At 45.7% G+C, this 23,238-nt stretch overlaps 1 protein-coding gene across 1 annotated transcript; it reads right to left on the reverse strand.

Moving 5' to 3' along the window:
• Nucleotides 1-574: 574 nt before the first annotated feature.
• UAP1L1 (UDP-N-acetylglucosamine pyrophosphorylase 1 like 1) lies at nt 575-20,083 on the reverse strand. Its single transcript, XM_035112896.2, has 9 exons — nt 19,364-20,083; nt 17,150-17,354; nt 15,588-15,763; nt 13,480-13,652; nt 12,358-12,551; nt 9,059-9,199; nt 6,168-6,353; nt 2,963-3,029; nt 575-1,949 (listed from the first exon to the last, which is right to left on the reverse strand). The coding sequence occupies exons 1-9, from the start codon at nt 19,656-19,658 to the stop codon at nt 1,863-1,865; spliced, it is 1,524 nt and encodes a 507-aa protein (XP_034968787.2). The 5' UTR covers nt 19,659-20,083; the 3' UTR covers nt 575-1,862.
• Nucleotides 20,084-23,238: the final 3,155 nt, after the last annotated feature.

A 23,238-nucleotide genomic window follows, 5' to 3' on the forward strand; every position in this document is an offset into this window, starting at 1 on the left:
GGCCTTTCAAGGACCTTGGTTTTCCATTTGCAGATCTTCTGATATTGCTCACATTTAAAAGCTTTTATTTTGGCAACTTAAATTTTAAACTTTAAAAAGTCATTATGGCTGCAAACTTTTTTTAAAAAAAAGTTCTGTAAATGTGGGCAGTACCAGCTGATACGTGAAGACAGAAGTGGCAGAGTAAGATTTTCAGTGGGCAGGAACCACCAGAAGCCTTGCCCTTCTATTGGCTAGCAGGAAGAGAGTAAGTTGCGCAAAAAAACAAATACATTATGCAAGCTGTTATGATTTGCATCATTTACACAGCTGAGCCTTTCGTTGCCATCTAATCTGGATTGCCTGTGTGCCTGATGGTGTTTAGTGCAGAAGGCAGGTGGTCCTGTATATATAGCTTCCATCCACCCACCCTGCATCCATGTCTAGGGAAGTAAACTAGTAAACTATGGAAGGACAACTGATTTGGGGGTTGCTGAGGCTGGGCACTGCAACTCCTCTTGTAGCTTTTTCTGTCTTTGTGCCAGGTCTTGGAGTAAGGCCAGTTTTTTTAAAAAAAAGAAACACAAAAGGCAAGTTAAGGCTTTAAAAATCACCTTTAATATGCGAAAATTACAAAATCGGCAATGTAGGGTTTTCATCACCTTCTTCCAGAACATGTATAAAGCAGCTTTCCCCAATGTGGCGACTTCAGCTATGGTTGGATTCCCATCAGCCCCAGTCAGCATGGTCATAGATTAGAGAAACTGTAGTGTCCTAAAACAACTAGAGGGTACCAGATCAGGGAGGGCATTATCAGTATCAAAAGACGGTTTTGGGATAATTAAAAAGGAGAAAGAAAACAATTAAAAAGGAGAAAGAAAACAAAGATTTGCGAAGAGGGAAGCTTTCACACCAGATTCAAAATGGCACTGCCAAAATAGATGCAATTCAGATCCTGTCTCTTCTGCAATAAGGGCAGTACTTCCAAGATGAGGCAAGAGCTTTTGGACACAGACAATGCCTTTAACTTTGAGTGCATAAAGTTCTTGCAAATGCACATTTAGGTAAGCACTGATTGCTATGCACTGGAAGCTTATCTCCAAGGTCTGGAGCAGAGAGCTTTCTCCAGACCTACCACCTAACATCCTCTTAAGTAGAGTTGTTGATAATCAAACATGGGTCCTCCTGTTTGTTCTGCCACTGAGTCATACTCCAAGATAATACAGGGACCCTTCACCCTGCATTGATAAATCATATGTATGGAATATGTGCAGCGCTATTTGGAGGTTCCTCTCAGCTATCTCCTGCCTCTCAGGTTCCTTTGAGTGTTGACACCAGCAAAGAATTCCCAAGACTGCCTCCAATTTCAGCACAAAATTCAGCCAATCACCCATTCCCACCATCCTTCTGAGTAAAACCCCTCCCCACCCTCTCACTATATATAAGGGTCTGGTGACTTTTGTTTCAGTGTATCTGAAGAAGTGTGCATGTACATGAAAGCTCATACCAAGGACAAACTTAGTTGGTCTCTAAGGTGCTACTGGAAGGAATTTTTTTATTTTGTTCCGACTACGTCAGACCAACATGGCTACCTTACCTATAACTCCAATTTCAGCATTACACACAAGGGACCTCTCAGCTATAGTAAGGATGGCAGGTCTTATTTCAGACAGCTCTTTGCAAGTTGCAGAGAATGCTATCGGGACAAACAAGGGCAGAAACAGAGGACTTCATCACTCTCCAGGCACAACCCCAACCCAGAAGAAGAAAAGTTAGAAGATTTTTGGCTGATAGTTTCTCAAAATTATTCTTTTCTTAAATATAAAGCAACAGTCAAGCAAAAAGGTGGTCGCAGAGGAGAATCTTCCAAGTTGTGTCTTCATTCAAGCTCTTGTTAATGTTTCTGCTTTGGTTTCATCGAGAAGAAAAGGTGACTGGAGGTCTTTGGCTTTCAGGTACTTCTCTAGTCCCTGCAAAAGAAAACAATTTTGAGCCAAAGGCCACATTCCCTTATGGGCAAGCTTTCAGAATTCGCATGACAGTGATGGTCAGGGCCAGAGATGAAAGTGGGTGGAGCTACCTTTGTAGCCTGCCTGGTGTTTTGACATGAGTAGAATGTGTACTTTTATTTAAAATGCATCTCTAGGTTATTCCTGGGGCAAAGGAATTTGTTTTCCCCCCCCTAGAAATACAGTCCAGCCCCCCCCCAGGTCTGAGGGACAGTGGACCGGCCCCCTGCTGAAAAAGTTTGCTGACCCCTGCTGTAACCCATCTTTCAGCCTTTATTTCGTGTTACATGCTGATTCTCCCTTAAGTCCCTCCTGCCTATTCTGGATTTTAAACCTCTGTAGACAAGGACCTGCCTAGGTTGTTAACTCTAAAAGTGACATACAAACACTTGTAAAACAATCAAAAAGATTTTATTGCTACTACTACTACTACTACTACTACTAATAATAATAATAATAAAAGAAAATAAATTATTCTTAGCTGCTTTTTTTTTTTTTTATTCTGACACAAAAGTATTTTGTGTTTTTTGTATGTCCCATGTAATTATATGTAACCAGCATCACAAATGCCAATTGGGAGAAAAACCTTTATAGCTCTGTGGTTCCAGGCTATGGACAGCTGAAAGACGCTATTGCCTGATCCCTTATGAAAAAAGAGTTTGCCCATGTGGAGTTTTATCCCATATTTGCCATCGGCTGAACATTCTTCAGTCTCAGGGCTACAACAGGCATAGGCAAACTCCGGCCCTCCAGATGTTTTTGAGACTACAATTCCCATCACCCTTGACCACTGGTCCTGTTACCTAGGGATGATGGGAATTGTAGTTCCTAAACATCTGGAGAGCCAGATTTTGCCTATGCCTGCTCTACAACATCTCCAATATTCTTTGCACTGGCTCAGAAATAAGAAATTATTTCCTTTAGAAGCAGATACTGAATCCTTAACAGGAGTTCACATAAAATGGTGCTCTCACCTCCCCAAAGTAAGAGACTAGAGGTGAAATCTCACATACAGCGGGTGGGTCATCATCTCCTGATAAACTGAAAAGAGAGAAAAATGAAAATAGTGTCTCTCTGCAAACATAGGGCAAACCACAGAAAAGAGAGGCAGGCAACAACAGAAATTGCTCAACGCAGCCCCAGGCCAACTTCACATTTCGTATCATCTGTTTGGTTTTGGTATTTTAAAACTGTAATCTACCATAGGTGCTTGGAAGACAAGTCGTATATAAATGAAGTAAACACTAAACAGAATCACCAGAGTATTAGCCAAGTGTTTTTCCCTTGCCACCCAAACAACTGCAACCAGAATGTATAACTGCAGTGTACTTCTGTACGCAGGAGACCGGACTAGATGACACTTGGGGGTGCCTTCCAGCCATGCAATTCTATTATTTTATGGCATCACACACCTGGGATGGGGAGAAAGGCACCCCAGATCAGAGAGGATGGCCCTAATAAGCTTTGAATCCTGAACCCCCCTGTGCTTTATTATTACACCCCACCTTTAAAATAAAACATAAAAAGCCTTCCCTGGGCAATATTAAGATTAGACAACTGGGCCAAAGCAAAAAAGATGAATTTTAACAAGGAGAAATGTAAAGTACTACACTTGGGGGGGGGGGAATGAAAGGCACAAATACAGGATGGGAGACACCTGGCTTGAGAGCAGTACATGTGAAAAGGATCTAGGAAACTTGACATGAGTCAACAGTGTGATGCAGCAGCTCAAAAAGCCAATGCAATTCTGGGCTGCATCAATAGGAGTATAGCATCTAGATCTAGGGAAGTAATAGTACCACTGTATTCTGCTCTGGTCAGACCTCACCTGGAGTACTGTGTCCAGTTCTGGGCACCACAGTTCAAGAAGGATACTGACAAGCTGGAACGTGTCCAGAAGAGGGCAACCAAAATGGTCAAAGGCCTGGAAACGATGCCTTATGAGGAACGGCTTAGGGAGCTGGGTATGTTTAGCCTGGAGAAGAGAAGGTTAAGGGGTGATATGATAGCCATGTTCAAATATATGAAAGGATGCCATATGGAGGAGGGAGAAAGGTTGTTTTCTGCTGCTCCAGAGAAGCGGACACGGAGCAATGGATTCAAACTTCAAGAAAGAAGATTCCACCTCAACATTAGGAAGAACTTCCTGACAGTAAGAGCTGTTTGGCAGTGGAATTTGCTGCCAAGGCGTGTGGTGGAGTCTCCTTCTTTGGAGGTCTTTAAGCAGAGGCTTGACAGCCATCTGTCAGGAATGCTTGGGTGATGTTTCCTGCTTGGCAGGGGGTTACATTGGATGGCCCATGTGGTCTCTTCCAACTCTATGATTCTATGATTCTAAGATGTGTTAACCACAACTTCTCCTAATCTAGTGCCTTCCAAATGCTTCTGGAATACAACATCCATTTTGGTGGCTGCAGCAGATGGCTGGATCCAGCCCCATCTTGGAGAAAGCTGCTCTGTTACACTCTTCCCCTCCCTGGTATAAACCCCAGAGGGCACAATTTATCTCCACAAGAAGATCTCATCTGAGCTATACATTTAAGGCACTATCATACTGCTTTGAACAGCCATGAGTCCTGGGAGCTGTGGTTTGCAAAGGCTGCTGAGAGGGGTTAGGAGACAACCCCCCACCACCCCAATTTCCCTCCCAAAGCACCAACTCCCAGTGTGGTTTAACAATCACCGGGGAACTCTGGAAATTGCAGCTCTGGGAGAGGGGATTCTGAGAACCTTTAACAAACTACAGCTCCCAGAATCCTTTGGGAGAATCATAGACTCATAGAATCGTAGAATTGGAAGAGACCACAAGGGCCATCCAGTATCCTTCTTGAACTGTGGTGCCCAGAACTGGACACAGTACTCCAGGTGAGGTCTGAGCAGAGCAGAATACAGTGGTACTGTTACTTCCCTAGATCTAGATGCTATACTCCTATTGATGAAGCCCAGAATTACATTGGCTTTTTGAGCTGCTGCATCACACTGCTCACTCATGTCAAGTCTGTGGTCTACCAAGACTCCTAGATCCTTTTCACATGTACTGCTCTCAAGCCAGGTGTCTCCCATCCTGTATTTGTGCCTTTCATTTTTTTTGCCACGCCTGTTTAAAGTACGGTAGTATCATAGTGCTTCAAATGTATGGTGTGAATGAGGCCAAAAATCTGTTCCAAGGATGTTAAACAGATATTTAACAGTTAGTCCTGACCAGACCCCCAGCTATTCCGCATTCATAACTGCAGCTCCCCGAGTTTCCTGGGAAGAGGACTTGACTGCTAAACCAATTGTAGCCCCGTAAGAGGAGTAGGGGGGTCTTCTAACAACTCTCAGCACCCTTAAATAATTCCCAGGGTCCTTTGCAGGAAGCCATGACTGTTTAAAGTCAGTCAGACACACACACACACACACAGACACAGACACACACACAGACACAGTTTCACTGTGGCAGCATTTCATGTCACAAATTCATCTAGTGCAGCGATGGGCAACCTTTTGAGCTTGGTGTGTCAAAATTCGCCAAAAAAACGAGCATAACTCGGGTGGTGTGTCACTTCGAGAAAAAAACAATAATTTTGCGGTATTTATAGTTTAAATAACAAAAGGTATAATTGTAATATATAACTGTATTTAATAAACCAAAAACTAATTATTTAACCAAACCAAACCAAAAAACCCCTTATTTATCACAAAGTGCCCAGAGTTATTGAGCTTTTTGGGGGGAGCTGCTGACCAAAGTTTTGGAGGTTTTTTTGGGGGGTGCAAAAGTTGCTTTGCTTTTGGGGGGGGTGCCCCAAAGCTGCTGCGCTTTGGGGGGGGGAGAGAACAGAAATAAATGATTAATAATACCTTCGCTGGAACTAACATGCAGCACTGACATAGTCTGCCAAAGTGCCCAAAAAACAGCACAGAAAGGGTTAAAAAACCAATCTCTGGCTACCAGCAACAACAACAACAACAACAAAGGATCTGCGTTTTAACAGCGGAGACAAGCTGTAGGAGGAGCAGGAGAACAAATGGAGGGAAACAACAAGTGTGAATGGGCCGATGGGGCGCGTGGCAGCAGTGAGGGCTCTGCGTGTTACGTCTGACACGCGTGTCATAGGTTCACCATCACTGATCTAGTGCTTCCTGGCCCCTCGGGGTAAACTACAGTTTCTGCAATAAATGGGAGGGGCCTTCACAGACCTTGGTTCCTCAGGTATCCTCTGGCCATTGCCATTGACAAATCGAGCTCCTGCCTTCACAGCCCAACGGTAGTGCTGGCAGAGGAGTGACCGGCGAGCTGTGGTGGGAGTGTCTTTGTCGGCCGCATCGGAGTTCTTCAAAGGCGAGAACTCCTCTTCCCTCGGGACCTCAAAGGCTACGAACTTCCTGTTAACAAAATGGAGAAACTGGAGGCTTAAAATGGGAGTTTCAGCTGTGGTCGTGCCCTCCTGTGTGTGCAGCATGGAGCCGTTGAGGCCACAGTACGTTCCAGAATCCAGGAAAACGTAACTTGCCTTATCCATGAAAGGAATGCAGGGGGACCTTGCAGCTGTTCTCCAAGCTGCCAATTCCAGTTGGACTTGACTGCAAAAGCAAACTAAAGCCACACCCGCACCAGACATTTAAAGCACTTTTATACTATAGGAACCAGCCTGCACCCTGCAGCCATCATCTGAGGCCCAGGAGGTCTGGAGAGTGGCAAAAGGAGAACAGGGACTTTTCTGTGGTGGCTTTCCGCTTGTAGAAAGCTCTCCCCGGCAAGGCTCGCCTGGTGCCATTGTTACGTATCTTCAGGCACCAGGCAAAAGCCTTCCTTTTTAACTGGGGCTTTGGCTTTTAACCACCTTTGGCCTTTTAAGAGTGGGTAGGATGTTTCAAAGTTTTAATTATGGGACACGGGGGGCGCTGTGGGTTAAACCACAGAGCCTAGGGCTTGCCGATCAGAAGGTCGGCGGTTCGAATCCCCACGACGGGGTGAGCTCCCATTGCTTGGTCCCAGCTCCTGCCCACCTACCCTGTTTCTCATATTTTAAGACATACCCATAAAATAAGCCATAGCAGGATTTTTAAGCATTCAAGGAATATAAGCCATACCCCGAAAATAAGACATAGTGATAGGCGCAGCAGCAATGCCGGCCGTGGCAGGATGAGGAGGAAAAAAATAAGACATCCCTTGAAAATAAGCCATAGTGTGTTTTTTTGAGGAAAAAATAAATATAAGACGTGTCTTATAATATGAGAAACACGGTAGCAGTTCGAAAGCACATCAAAGTGCAAGTAGATTAATAGGTACTGCTACCGCGGGAAGGTAAACGGCATTTCCATGCGCTGCTCTGGTTCGCCAGAAGCGGTTTTGTCATGCTGGCCACATGACCTGGAAGCTGTACACCAGCTCACTAGGCCGGTAAAGCAAGATGAGCGTCACAACCCCAGAGTCAATCACGACTGGACCTAATGGTCAGGGGTCCCCTTTACCTTTACTTTAGGATGTTTTAATGTATTTCTTCTCTCCCCCCCCCCAGGTTTTAATGTATGTATGGTGTGGGCTTTTTCAGTTGCCATGCCCCCCCATGTGACTAATAAATTTAATTAATGAATAAATAATTTAGCCACCATGGCTTCCACACCGCAAAAGTAGTCTAAGGGTGCTGACTTCACAGGCCTATAATTCCCAGCACTCTTAACAAAATACAGGTGAAACTCGAAAAATTAGAATATCGTTGAAAAGTGCATTTTTATCAGTAATGCAACTTAAAAGGTGAAACCAATACATGAGATAGATGCATGACATGCAAAGCAAGGTATGTCAAGCCTTTATTTGTTGTAATTGTAATTATTTGTCGTTAGGCGGGTCAATTATACTATAAATGGAATGTAATTAATGAAATGTCATAGTGATGTTTGTTTTTGTTTATTTTTGTATTATTGTAACTATTTGTTTTATTAGTGTGGAATTTCCCAAAGAAAGCGTTTGTAAAAATTAAAAGGAAAATAAAAAATAGTAAGTTGCATTACTGAAATAAATGCACTTTTTGACGATATTCTAATTTTCTGAGTTTCACCTGTACAGCCCCCATGCTTCTCCCTGACTGTTAGAGCAGTATAAGGGTGCTTTTAATTTATGGTGTGGATGTGAACTAAATATTTCTAGATAGGTGATCGGAAAACATGCTGCATTCAAGCTGGGTCTCTGGATTCTAGCAGAATGCAATCAATCACTATCTATCTATCTATCTATCTATCTATATCTATCTATCTATCTATCTATCTATCTATCTATCATCTATCTATCTACACACATACCTCTACAGCACAATTGGTGTAAAGCACTGCTCAGAAAACCTCTAATAAAGAAGCTTAAAATTTCACTGTTGTTGGTGGAGCCATCCATGTTATTAGGAGCACAGGAAGCTGCCTTCTGCAGAGTCAGACCCTTGGTTCGGCTGGCTCAGCACGGTTTACACTGACTGGTAGCAGCTCTCCTGGGTTTCAGGCAGCGAGTCTTTCCCAGGCCTCCTTTGAGATTGAACCTGGAACTTTCTGCATGCAAAGCAGATGCAAACCACCTTTTCCCAATTCATGATGGATTGTCACATTTACATCTTTTGAAGAGTTTTCTTTTATGGAAAGTAATGCAGCCAGGCATATAAATTCCAAACGGTTTTCATAGGCAGCCCCACATGTAACTCATGGTAGTAGTCTAGAGGCTACTGGGGCATGCCATTCTGCCCTGTTACAGCAGCTGCACATGTAATGTTCTCATCTACTGACTGCAATAATCAATCCCTCAAAAAAGAAAATGCTCTTGCCATTTTAATTCAGAAAACATAACCAGAAGCTATCCGAAGTTTGGGAGACACCTGTGTTGTCACAACTCCCTGCCCTGTAGCTGCTGGTTCCATTATCATTTCACACTCCAAATGTTTTGGACTACAGCTCCCATCAGGCCCAGCAGAAGCGGATGGGAGGTGTAGTACAAAACGTTTGGCAGGCACCAGGCTGGCTAAGGCCAATTGAGTGAGTCTCCCCCCACTCCCACCCCAAAAGAATAGGATACAGAGAAAGAGAAAAGAGACACATCTGGCACTAACTTGGAAAACTGGAAGACATCAAACACAAACTTCTCCAGCTTTATCCCGTTGGGTTTTAGCGGCTTCACCCGATTGCCCTCCTGGTCGACGAAAGGGACTTTCTTGACAGCCACATGGCGTTTCAAGCAGGGCTCAAACTTCCTGGTGGGCAGGAAGGACAGAGACATAAGCGCACAGGAGATTTCCTCAAACTCTGCTCTGCTCAAAAGTTGTTGTGCAGCAAGATCATTCAGGTCATTCCTTGCACTGCACAGCTGTAAGGGGAAGGAGGGGCACATCCTGCCTTTTCACCTGCCTGAAATCTACTGCCACAAATCAATGGATCACCCTTGGATGATCAAGAGCAGGCGTAGGCAACCTTGGCTCTCCAGATGTTTTGGAACTACAACTCCCATGATCCCTAACCACTGACCCTGTTAGCTAGGGATCATGGGAGTTGGAGTTCCAAAACATCTGGAGAGCCAAGGTTGCCTACGCCTGATCCAGAGTTACAGTGTTATGAGAGACGGAAGAACAACCTTTCAGTGTTTCAGTGGGTTGGACCTGGTAGACCTTCCAACTCTACAATTATATGATTCTATGCACAAGTTTGCTAGGGACCCAGGTGGCGCTGTGGTTAAACCACTGAGCCTAGGGCTTGCTGATCAGAAGGTCGGCGGTTCGAATCCCTGTGACGGGGTGAGCTCCCGTTGCTTGGTCCCAGCTCCTGCCAACCTAGGAGTTCGAAAGCACGTCAAAATGCAAGTAGATAAATAGGAACCGCTATAGCGGGAAGGTAAACAGCGTTTCAGCTTCATTGACTATGCAAAAGCCTTTGACTGTGTCGACCACAGCAAACTATGGCAAGTTCTTAAAGAAATGGGAGTGCCTGATCACCTCATCTGTCTCCTGAGAAATCTCTATGTGGGACAAGAAGCTACAGTTAGAACTGGATATGGAACAACTGAGTGGTTCAAAATTGGGAAAGGAGTACGACAAGGTTGTATATTGTCTCCCTGCTTATTTAACTTATATGCAGAATTCATCATGCGAAAGGCTGGACTAGATGAATCCCAAGCAGGAATTAAGATTGCCGGAAGAAATATCAACAACCTCAGATATGCAGATGACACAACCTTGATGGCAGAAAGCGAGGAGGAATTAAAGAACCTTTTAATGAGGGTGAAAGAGGAGAGCGCAAAATATGGTCTGAAGCTCAACATCAAAAAAACCAAGATCATGGCCACTGGTCCCATCACCTCCTGGCAAATAGAAGGGGAAGAAATGGAGGCAGTGAGAGATTTTACTTTCTTGGGCTCCTTGATCACTGCAGATGGTGACAGCAGTCACGAAATTAAAAGACGCCTGCTTCTTGGGAGAAAAGCAATAACAAACCTAGACAGCATCTTAAAAAGCAGAGACATCACCTTGCCGACAAAGGTCCGTATAGTTAAAGCTATGGTTTTCCCAGTAGTGATGTATGGAAGTGAGAGCTGGACCATAAAGAAGGCTGATCGCCAAAGAATTGATGCTTTTGAATTATGGTGCTGGAGGAGACTCTTGAGAGTCCCATGGACTGCTAGAAGATCAAACCTATCCATTCTTAAGGAAATCAGCCCTGAGTGCTCCCTGGAAGGACAGATCGTGAAGCTGAGGCTCCAATACTTTGGCCACCTCATGAGAAGAGAAGAATCCTTGGAAAAGACCCTGATGTTGGGAAAGATTGAGGGCACAAGGAGAAGGGGACGACAGAGGACAAGATGGTTGGACAGTGTTCTCGAAGCTACGAACATGAGTTTGACCAAACTACGGGAGGCAGTGCAAGACAGGAGTGCCTGGCGTGCTATGGTCCATGGGGTCACGAAGAGTCGGACACGACTAAACGACTAAACAACAACAAAAACGAAACAACAACAAAAACGGCGTTTCCATGTGCTGCTCTGGTTTGCCAGAAGCGGCTTTGTCATGCTGGCCACATGACCTGGAAGCTATACGCCGGCTCCCTCGGCCAATAATGTGAGATGAGCGCGCAACCCCAGAGTCGGTCACGACTGGACCTAATGGTCAGGGGTCCCTTTACCTTTTACTTTATGCACAAGTTTAATTTAAAAAACAGGGGGGAGTGGGAGGAAAGTTTCATCATGGCACTTCTTGATCATATCTTTAGCTTTCCCTTCTGGTGGGGGAGCTTCATCCCCTTATTTTGTTTCCCTGTTTTTCTGCAGGAGGGGCGGTGTGTTTGGCAAACTACTGGTGGGGGCCTTTCTGCTGAGCTATTTTCATGGGGAAAGGGGAGGAAAACTGTGCATAAGTTATTTTTGGCGATTCGCAGGACACTTCCTGGAAATCTTTGGATAATGATTCACTGGTATATTGGAGTTGTCACACAGAGTTTGGATGGCCATTTGTCAGGGATTCCTTAGCTCTGATTCCTGCATTGAAGGGGGTTGGACCAGATGACCATTGGAGGGTACTCTACCAAGTCTAAAGCACTATGATTCTACAGCTTCTAACCAGAAAACTAGGAGCTCAGTTTGTCACAATGCTGATACAATGCTCAGAAATGTAAGAGATCCCTTCCCACCCCATTTTCCATCTGGTACACAGGATGAGACCCTACCTCCCCACGGACTGTCTAGCCAGAGTGCTGCATGCTCTAGTTATCTCCCACTTGGACTACTGCAATGCACTCTATGTGGGGCTACCTTTGAAGGTGACCCGGAAACTACAACTAATCCAGAATGCGGCAGCTAGACTGGTGACTGGGAGCGGCCGCCGAGACCACATAACACCGGTCCTGAAAGACTCACATTGGCTCCCAGTACGTTTCCGAGCACAATTCAAAGTGTTGGTCCTGACCTTTAAAGCCCTAAACAGCCTCGGTCCAGTATACCTGAAGGAGCGTCTCCACCCCCATCATTCTGCCCGGACACTGAGGTCCAGCGCTGAGGGCCTTCTGGCGGTTCCCTCGTTGCGAGAAGCAAAGCTACAAGGAACCAGGCAGAGGGCCTTCTCGGTAGTGGCACCCACCCTGTGGAACACCCTCCCATCAGATGTCAAAGAGATAAATAACTACCTGACATTTAGAAGACATCTGAAGGCAGCCCTGTTCAGGGAAGTTTGTAATGTGTGACATTTTAATGTATTTTAAATTTTTGTTGGAAGCCACCCAGAGTGGCTGGGGTACAAATTATTATTATTATTATTATTATTATTATTATTATTATTATTTCCGTCAGAACTGATTTCCAGGATGCAGATCCCACACGTAAACTCTGAAACAGGTCATGGGAAAGTGAAGGCACAACTGCAGGGCTTACTCTGTGACAGCCTTCAGGAAGTCAAGACTGAAGAAGTGATTGCAGATATTTCCAGCGCTGTATGTCAACCGGCCATCCGCATTTCTCCTCTGTGCCGTTTCCAAGGGGATCTCACTGTATTCCACCACCTGATATACTCCGTCCACAGAGCACACCACCCCAACAGGCTCTGTGGGGTAGGCTTTTTCCACTACCTTAACACAAAAAAACAAAAACAAAAAATTAGAATTTTTGGGCCAGTCAGGTAGCAAGTAAAATAACCACAAAGGTAGAGGGGCTGGGTAATTCTTGAATCTGCAGATCAATTCCACTCAGAGGATGCTGGATTCTGAAATTCACAAGGTCAATTAATTGGGTGCATATGCATGTTTGCCTGTTAGGCATGAGATTACTCAACTGTTGCAGGCCCAGGGAGTGGGGGGAAGGATCTCTGCCGGTCACCCCCCGACACCCTTCTAAGATTTTCCCTAGGCACTTCCCACAGGTGTTCCAAGTTCATCTAGTAAACTCACTTTTCATGTTTTGTTTCATTTTGCTTTAAGGCTACTTAAAGTTCCATATACTGTCTATCTCAGACACTATCTATATTCAACATGTTTATGGTTCGGAGGCCGGCGGAAGACACGCAACACAATTACATGGAGGCAAAAGCAGATCTAGAGGAGAGATGCTCTACTTTTAAAAAATGCAACAACAAAGGAGGAAGGTTCATTTGAGTAAGGAGGGATTGTTAATCAGATTCCATCTGATTCCATCTAACAACTTAAAAGCACTCTCCTTACCCCCCCCCCCCCGATGCAAAATGAACTTTTAAACTCTTTTAAGCCTTGCCTGCGATTAATTTGTGGGATTTCAGCCAGCTGGCTTTCAACCACATAAGGTTAAAATTGCACCACTTAATCAAGCGTAAGATGCAATTGTCCTTTACTTAGATGAGCCACGTAATTGTCATTTGGATGTTTGCTAGAAGTGAACACGAGTCACTCCTAGCAGAGATGGAGATCTTCTCTCTCACACTCTCTCTCTCACACACACTTGCTCATCCTTCACCATGACAACCCTCCGCCATGCACACAAGGGAATTGTCCAATCCTCCCTGCCCAATGTTTTGTTTTCTTTCACCTTAGCACCGCAGTCAGCCCCTTTCAAGACACAGAAACCAATGAAGACAGGATCTGCCATTTTGACAAGGATGTTGTCCACACAGTAGACATGGATGTACTGGATGCCACACTGCTCCATGTGCTCCAGGATCTTGTTGTCCATCAGGGCGCGGTACAAACCGCCATTGCCATCTGCAGCACACAAGGAATGAGTTAACGACTAGACAGAAACTGGGTTAGGACCAGCACCAACTGGCCAGCGCCAATGCTATCAACCACCCACCTTTGCCTCTCACCTGCAATCTCTGTTACCGGTTTTACCACTGCTTGTAAATGGTGCCGGAGGAATTTATAACCAAACAAATGCACATGTAGCACTTGGATTTTTAAAAATGCATGCAGCCCACCTTCAGGGGTGCAGGTCAAAGGGGGAAATGATTCCCTGATCTGTCAACCTGATAAAATATGGCCTTACCCTGGCCTTTGAAAGCTGGGATATATATTTTAGGACACATCCTATCCTCTTGATTGTAATATTCTTATTGTTTTTAAAAACAGTTTATAAATTGGTGTCTGGTTTTTATTTTATTTTCCTCTTCCCTCCCTGTTCCCTTTTCCTTCTGTGTATTTTCCTTTTGGATTGTAAGCCTGTGGGAAGGGACTATCTTGTTTTGACTATAAGTAACCCAATCTGGGAGTCTTTAAGGCTGAAGAGCAGGGTACAAATATTATAAACAAACAATTTTTAAAAAAATGAAACCCATCCTAGAGCTTCACAGTGAAGGGCAGGCAAGAGACCTAAAAAATAATTATAATAGTATGTGGGTAGCGCTGTGGGTTAAACCACAGAGCCTAGGGCTTGCTGATCAGCAGGTCGGTGGTTTGAATCCCTGCGATGGGGTGAGCTCCCGTTGCTCAGTCCCTGCTCCTCCCAACCTAGCAGTTTGAAAGCACGTCAAAGTGCAAGTAGATAAATAAGTACTGCTCCGGAAGGAAGGTAAACAGTGTTTCCATGCGCTGCTCTGGTTTGCCAGAAGCAGCTTTGTCATGCTGGCCACATGACCCGGAAGCTGTACACCGTCTCCCTCAGCCAATAAAGTGAGATGAGCGTTGCAACCCCAAAGTCGTCTGCGACTGGACCTAACGGTCAGGGGTCCCCTTACCTTTTTATGTATTATATGGCATGATTGTATTCCCTATACAAATATTGAGGTATATGGTCTCTCAGTGCAATCAGTATATGCATATGTCTGGCTCACTTAAAGCTATATAGAACCTTTACTCTCAACAACAATGCAACTCACAGGTGGAGAATACAGTACTTTTATTTTTTATAAATCTTCATTATTTGTAAAGGGAATCTTTGTAAGAGTTAACACTGTATCATCCCTTCAGAGCTGTGCTTTAACTCTGTACAAACATGTCTCGGCTACTCTTTGGAAGAATTTACAGAACATTTCTGAATATAAGAGAACATCTTCTTTTACTGAATATAAGAGAACATATTCTTCTGCTCCGGAGAGTCAAAAATTGGCAAACGACCTGAATCAGTTTTATAGCAAAGTCAAGCATTATCAACTAGAGCAATTCACTTGGCGCCAGAGGCACCAACAACCACCTCAAACCTGTTCTGAATTCACTACGGGGACAGAAGTCAAAAGCTCCAGGCGCAGTCGGAGTGGCTCCTCTTTGCTTGAAATAGTGTTCTGCACACTTCGATCCTCACACAGATATTTAACAGATGTTTTGTATAAAGTACGTTTACATTGTAAAATTAGCCAAAGCAAATTCCAAGTATGTAAGTACTTGGTGAATAAATTACTATTCTATTCTATTCTATTCTATTCTATTCTACTTTTCTCCTTCCAGCGTATGGTGCTTTCCATCTACTTTTTTTTTCTTTCCTTTTATTGTGGTTGCATTTTAAAAAATAACGAATCAATTCTAAAAAAGAAAAATGATACAGCTGTGCTGCTACGAGAAAGCTCTGCCCTTGCCACATGTGAAGGATTTGCTACACACACAATGCCCCTTTTCACTCAAATATTCAAAACGGTGCCAATGAGAGGCCTTCAGAAGCTCCCAAGAAGGACACACTTCCCCAAGTTCAGGAAAAGTGCTGCCTACCTGGCGCCATGGCAATCCTGCCTTTCTCTTCCAAGATCGCTTTCCCATCAAATGCCACAGCTGGGAGCATCCTCTGCTCAAACATGACGACGTTGGACTTCTCCAGGTTAAAGTAGTTGTGCTCCTGGAAGAATTTCCCTGTCGGTCCCAAAGTGAACTCGCTGGTCATAATGTACCTGCAGGGGAGGCACACGGGGGCACTGCAGTTAGAAGCATTGGACGAGGAAACCAGCAGGCTTGGATTCACACAACCAAAGCAAGCAGAGCACATTACTTTTTTGCAGTTGGGCACACCCAGGGCATGAAAAGCGAGCATGCCAAAGACAGGCACATGCCTTTCTTTTGAAGATTCAAAACCACAGAAGTAAACAGCAGTGCCACAACGCAGGGGGAAGAAACCTTGGAAGCCAAACAATGCCTCTACATAGCTCCATCCTTATTTCAGCTATTGTGATATATTTATACATTGTGATGTTTAGGTGGTGATATATGACAACGTTAAAAACCAGGTATCGCCCAGCCCTAAACAGAACCCTGTTTTCACAGTGGCCAGCCAGGTGTCTGTGGGAACCCCTGAACAGGACTGAGAGCCCAAGAGCCCTCTCCCGTCCTGTAGCATCCAGCAACTGGTTCATAACCATTGCTGCCTCTGGGAGCAGAGCTACTGGGACTAGGAGCCATTGATAGCCCTCTCCTCTGCCACAAATTTGTCCAGTCCCCTTCTAAAGCCACCCAAGTTGGTGACCATCCCTGCCTCCTGTGGGAGGGAGTTCCACAGTTTAACCATGCGCTGAGTGAAGAAGTCATTCCAGCTTCATTCAGCTTCATTGGATGTCCATGAATTCTAGTATTATGAGGGAGGGAGGAAAACTTTTCCCCACACCATGAATATGTCATTTTATAAACTTATATTGTGTCACCCCCTTACCTCTTAAAATGAAAAGTCCCGAATATGCTTCTCCCCCTCTCCAGAGGTACTGTTTCAGTTACATGCAAATTTATGTAGGTTTAACCAACTGATTAACATTCAGTTGATTATCTGACAAAGATTTCAGGGGGCAGTCCTGATATTTTTGGCGCTTTGGAAATATCCTAGTTAAATGTCTAAACAGGGGTCGGCCAGGTTTACCTTGCCTGGGCCAGTTCACTCCAGCGGAGATCCCTCTGTGGGCTGGACTGCCTGCGTGCCCGCGATTTCTGGTGTCTGCACATGCGCAGACACAGTTTCCAGTGTCACGGAAGCGAGTCCCACGCCACACTGCACTGGTTTAGCACAGCACACGGGAACTCACTGAGCCAGCGGCTCAGTTTGGGGGCAGCTTGTGGGCTGGTTGAACGACCCCCATGGGCTGCTTGTGGCCCAAGAACCATAGGTTGCCGACCCCTGAGCTAAACAGACTTTGCCAATGGGAGTCACACTGCAAACCAAGTAGAGGGCATCAGATTGGCATAAAGCCACCCCGCCATTCAGCAAATGGAACAACAGCAAAGAATTCTGGGACACCATGTGACCACAAGAGCTATTGGCCAGTGCCTGAAGACCCCAGGAGCCAGCTACCCACCAAGGGACTGTGCAGCGAGTTCCAAACTTATCACCAGCCAGCTGCTCCACTCTGCGGATCCGCTCTGCCTGGATCTGATAGAGGGTCTTCCGGCTCGGCAGCCCCACATCATACATGCCCTTAGGGTAAGGCACCCCGAGGCGTGTCCCTTGCCCTCCAGCCAGAAGGAGCACGGCCACCTTGTTCTGGGAGATCTTACGGAGCCCTTGAAGGAGACAAGAGAAAGATCATCGGAGCAAATATGCATCTCGTTCAAATCACAGTTGGAAGGAAGGGACCACGAGAGCCGTCTAGTCTAGTGCAATGCAGGAATCTTTTGCCCAATCTTTTGTCAAACCCACGACCCTGAGATTAAGAGATTATTGGCATCAGTCCAGATGGTTGCCCATGGAGACAATGCACAGGGTGAGAGTCTCCTTTGGGGGCCTGGAAGCCCCCCCACCCGTAATGGGGGCAGCAGCGATGGCACCCTACCAGGATCGCACTGCTGGGGACGTTGCGCTCCCCCCTGCACCCCTCTTCCCCTGCCAGTGCCCACCTGCACCCCAAGCAAGAATCATCTAAAGGAGGCACGGGGGTGGGGGTGCAATTTCTGTAGACCCAGCTGACTTCTTTCCCCTCATCACTGAACAGGTCTGACAGCTCAAGAAGAAGCTTTAAAAACAGAGGCAATGCTTGGGAATTTAAATCATTTTAAGTACTTTTATTCTAACTCTTCAGCCAAGAACGTTGCCCAGAACAGTTTACGATCACAGTTAAGTCTGTTTCTTCCCTCAGACTTTCCATCAAAAATATACAACAAAAAAGGAAAAGGAACTGGGAAGGAGAAGGTAAAAAGCAATCCCAGACAGTACTACTTAGCACTTAGAGCGAGGCAGGGGGAAGCCTCTAGTAGCCCTAGGTCCTGTTGATGTGTGTGTTCCTACAGCTCTCTCTACACATGCCCAGAGGTGCTTTGGTCTTCTAGGCAGTTGGTTGGTATCCTCAGTCCCAAGTGTCTTTGTAAACTGCTCAGAGGCTTTCTGTCCAATAATCAGTACATTATATAATTTTTGTTACAGGTATTAAAATTATGTTACACAGGTGCACAAGTATTCTGAACGCAGAACTGGTGTTTGCACAGCTCCCAAGGCAAGTTGTGGCTCATCCCAAAGCACACAACACACAGACACCCAGGCATGCCAAACTGTGTTTTGCAAACACAACCCTTACTGAAGGCTTTGCCAACATGGCGCCCGCCCTTCATAAACGGGTGGCCTACAACTCCCAACAGCCCTAGCCAAATATTGCCACCAATGGCAACTGAAGATTATCAAGCTGGAGGAAGCTGGAGGAAGGAGGCTGGCTTCCGGGACGGGGGGGGGGGGATCACTCCGTAAAATGTTTTGCCCAACAACAGCATCTTGGGCCACAGACAATGCAAGGGAACCTCATAGGGAACAGTTTCCTGGTGTCTAAGTGTACAATTTTTGGTGGCACAAAACTTATTTTACTGTGTGAAAGTTGTGCAATCTTCCTTTCTTTACTCAGGTTGTTTCTACATTGAACAATGAACAAGAGAAATATGCTGGTTTATATGTCGTCCACTACAGTACAGTATACAGTGGTACCTCGGTTTATGAACACAATTGGTTCCGGAAGTCTGTTCATAAACTGAAGCTTTCATAAACTGAAGCGAACTTTTCCATTGAAAGTAATGGAAAGTGGATTAATCCGTTCCAGACGGTCCGCAGAGTACTTAAACTGAAGCGTTCATAAACTGAAGCATGGGTGTAATTGGTTCCGGAAGTCTGTTCATAAACTGAAGCGTTCATAAACTGAAGCGAACTTTCCCATTGAAAGTAATGGAAAATGAATTAATCCGTTCCAGATGGGTCCACAGTGTTCATAAACCGAAAATTCATAAACCGAGGTGTTCATAAACCGAGGTTCCACTGTACTGTTATTCCAAAGGGGTAGGTGGGTGTGTCTTATTAAGTGGGCGTGACCGAACAAGGAAAGGCGGTGTTACAAGAACAAAACCTACTGTACAGTAGTCCGTTCTCCAATCTCCACACGCCCACTCTCTGAAAATAAAAACGTAATTAAAGCACTAATAGGTCGGACCAAAGGTCCATCATTATCCAGCCATGTGCCTGCCTTGCTCATCCTCCTTCATCTGCAACCCCCAGCGGTCAAAAGGGCTACCAAAAGCCAGGTCTCTCCTGGCCTTACCCTCTTCCTCCCACTGCTCCAAAGTCCGCCGGTCGCTCCTGCAGACGCTGCCGAAGAACTCTGGAGGGACGGGCTCTATCCGGCAGCCCAGTCTCTCCTGGCGCGGCTCTTCCTCCTGCGCGCAGGCCTTCGCCGCCTTCCGGCAATGCTCGCCCAGCTCCTCGGCGTCCAGCTTCGCCAGCGCCTCCAGCAGCGAGTCTCGCTGCGCCGGGTCCAGCTCGCCCCAGAAGCGCAGCAAGTGGGACTGGCCGGCACGCTCCAGCCGAGCCCGGATCTCCTCTTCCAGGCACGCCATCACCCTCCCTCTCTGTGCTGCTTGCTGAGCTTTTGCAAAGGGGAAAGAGAGTCTTTTTGCAATTTGCAACAACGACAAAACTGTCCCTGGGGAGCGCGCGCGCCAAAGTTTGTGGAACGTTCCCCGGGAAGAAACGGAACGTCGCCTCCGCCAAGTTCCGCCTGTGGAGGTCGGTTACTTGCAAGATCCCCTCTTGCAACCACAGCACGGAAACCAGTGTCACTTCCAAATCCACGCCCCCCCCCCTCGCCTGAGTGCACCGATTTCAGGCGTGCACTCGTCCACCTATGCAGGGTTCCCCTTCCATTGGCCAGAGGGAGCGGGAAATAAGACAAATTTGCAACCGACCAAGCTTTTAAAAAGCAACTGGTGGGAGTCAGGCCTCAGGAGGAAGGAGAGGAAAGGCTAGGGGAAATTGCAGCCACCACGCAGTCCCGCCCCCAGGCATAAGGAACGCCCCCGCTTCCACGTCCTGTTTTCCGCGAGGATGCGTAACTGTTAGCTGTTGATACTGGGCGCTTGCTTAGAATCATAGAGCTGGAAGAGACCACAAGGGCCATCCAGTCCAACCCCCTGCCGAGCAGGAAACACCAAAGCATTCTTGACATATGCCGGTCAAGCCTCCTTCTCCTCTTTGGAGAAGGAGACTCCACCACACTCCTTGGTAGCAAATTCCACTGCCGAGCAGCTCTTACTGTCAGGAAGTTCTTCCTAATGTTTAGGTGGAATCTTTTTTCTTGTAGTTTGAATCCATTGCTCCGTGTCCGCTTCTCTGGAGCAGCAGAAAACAACCTTCGAAGTTGTTTGTCTGAGCTGAAGCGATTCCGCCTACTTGCAGTGTAACGCTCTGCATGTTTATGCCTAAATCCTCCTTCAGCTCGAAGCGGGTTGGAGATACTTCCAGATTTGCAGCCGGATCCTTTGAACCGAAGATGCCAAGGATTGAACGTGGGGTCTTTGGAGGCGAAACGGCCACTTGCCGCTGGAACTTCCCGGAACGTTTCCAGCCATCTGTCAGGGATGCTTTAGTTGTGAATCCTGCATTGCAGGGAGATGGACTAGAGTGGACGACCCTTGAGGCCCCATCCAACTCTACCAATCTTTGATTCCACGCCTGCCCCAACGCGGTGATAATCCTTGACACTCTCTCCTTCCACCCTCGTAGTAGGTAGGAAGGGAAGGCCTGAGATAACCTCCTGCAGAAACCAGAGGCCCTAATGGAATGGCCTTAGTAACGCCAAGTCTGATCTGCCCCCAGGTCTCATTCTGGCATTTGGACAGCCAACCTTTTCACATCGGCCGCCGAAGCAGGTGGTGGGATGTTTCCGGAGGGGAGTGCAGAGGATGAGCTCCAGAGCTCTGCTCTTTGGCCGATGGGTTGCGGCCTGATCCTGCTAGAGCACAACCACCGCACAAATATAGGGTGTAAAAGATTAAGAAAAAAAGGGTCCCCAAATGCATGTTTGGGTTAAAAGTGGGTCCTGAGTCTGAAAAGACACGTTCGAACGAAAGACTAGAATCTCTACCTTATTGATCCTGTATCTTATTGATTTCGAACTTCTTTCTATTTATACTTTTTGTTTTTTGCTTGGCTCTGTATTTACATTTGCACCAAAAATTCGCTAAAAAGTAACACTTACAGACCTTGTTTGAGATTTCTCTGTTTATGAAAAGAGAAAGTTTGCCTAAAATCAAGGCAGCCCTATTAAGTTTCAGGGGGTTACTGCATCCTTGTTGCACTTTGAATTTTTTTGCAAATCCTATGATACTTTGATATCAAGATTGTTTTTAAACTGTTTCTATTCCAGTGCAGATAAATCTGTCATTAAACCGCAACATGCCAAATACACCCTTGTGCAAATTAATTGAAACAAACAATGAATTTAGTACAGTACTGTAGTTTATTGTAGAAAACTGACATGTGATTTCACTGCCCAGTGGCAATTTCTTTGCTTATAGTAGTAGTAGTGGTAATAATAATAATAATTTATTATTTATACCTCGCCCTTCTGGCGGGGTCCCCCCCAGCCACTCTGAGCGGCTTCCAACACAAATTAAAATACAATAAAATATCACAGATAAAAAACTTCCCTAAACAGGACTGCCTTTAGGTATTTTCTAAATGTCAGGTAGTTGTTTATCTCTCTGACCTCTGATGGGAGGGTGTTCCACAGGGAAGGCGCCACTACCAAGAAGGCCCTCTGCCTGGTTCCCTGTAGCTTGGCATCTCGCAGTGAGGGAACCGCCAGAAGGCCTCGGCGCTGGACCTCAGTGTCTGGGCTGAACAATGGGGGTGGAGACACTCCTTCAGGTATACAGGACCGAGGCCATTTAGGGCTTTAAAGGTCAGCACCAACACTTTGAATTGTGCTTGGAAACGTACTAGGAGCCAATGTAGATCTTTCAAGACCAGTGTTATGTGGTCTCGGCGGCTGCTCCCAGTCACCAGTCTAGCTGCCGCATTCTGGATTAATTGCAGTTTCCGGGTCACCTTCAAAGGTAGCCCCACATAGAGCGCATTGAAGTAGTCCAAGCGGGAGATAACTAGAGCATGCACCACTCTTGCTAGACAGTCTGCAGGCAGGTAGGGTCTCAGCCTGTGTACCAGATGGAGCTGGTAGATAGCCGCCCTGGACACAGAATTAACCTGTGCCTCCATGGACCGCTGTGAGTCCAAAATGACTCCCAGACTGCACACCTGGTCCCTCAGGGGCACACTTATCCCATAGCTACCATTCAAACACCAACCTGTCATATAAAGAATGAGCTACCATAAGCCTCTTTACAGCTTACTGCAGAAATAGGCTATGTATCTATAACTTGCTAGACTGATTATCTTCAGTACTGAGTTTAAATACAGAAAGGTTTTCTCAGTGGGTGGCAGTCTCTCCTCAACCAGAATAAAGCAGTACAATGTCTCTGTGTATTTGTACGGTGCATTGCAAAATGACCCCAGATGCCTTTGCTGTGTGTGCAGATGTTGCTGAGTCGTTGTGTTTTAAATACCCTGCATTGGTAGTAGGTGTAGGACCTTTTAATGGACCTTATGAAGCTGTGTTTCTACCAGGCTTTTGATACAAGTGTCAATTGGGGGGGAAGTTTTCTTTTTCTTTTAAAAAAGACTTTATTCAATTTCAAACTTTTACACAAAATAAAATCAACCATAGATACCAAAAAATCCATTACATACACTACATTCATCAAACCCCTTTCCAATCTCATTATCCCTCTCCCTCCCCCTCCCCCCTCCCATGTGTGATTTCATTAGTTCAATATTCAACTTTCTCTTCTAAGCAAAATAAAAAATTCCTTCAGTAGCACCTTAAAGACCAACTAAGTTTATATTTTGGTATGAGCTTTCGTGTGCATGCACACTTCTTCAGATAGGTATCTGAAGAAGTGTGCATGCACACGAAAGCTCATACCAAAATATAAACTTAGTTGGTCTTTAAGGTGCTACTGAAGGAATTTTTTATTTTGCTTCGACTCAGACCAACACGGCTACCTACCTGTAACTTTCTCTTCTAAGTTATGTTACTTTTTTCTATAATCTTATCTTATGAACTTCCTTCCTTTTATT

This window comes from Zootoca vivipara, chromosome Z (genome assembly GCF_963506605.1).
Source record: "Zootoca vivipara chromosome Z, rZooViv1.1, whole genome shotgun sequence".
In the NCBI taxonomy this organism is placed as follows: Eukaryota; Metazoa; Chordata; class Lepidosauria; order Squamata; family Lacertidae; genus Zootoca; species Zootoca vivipara.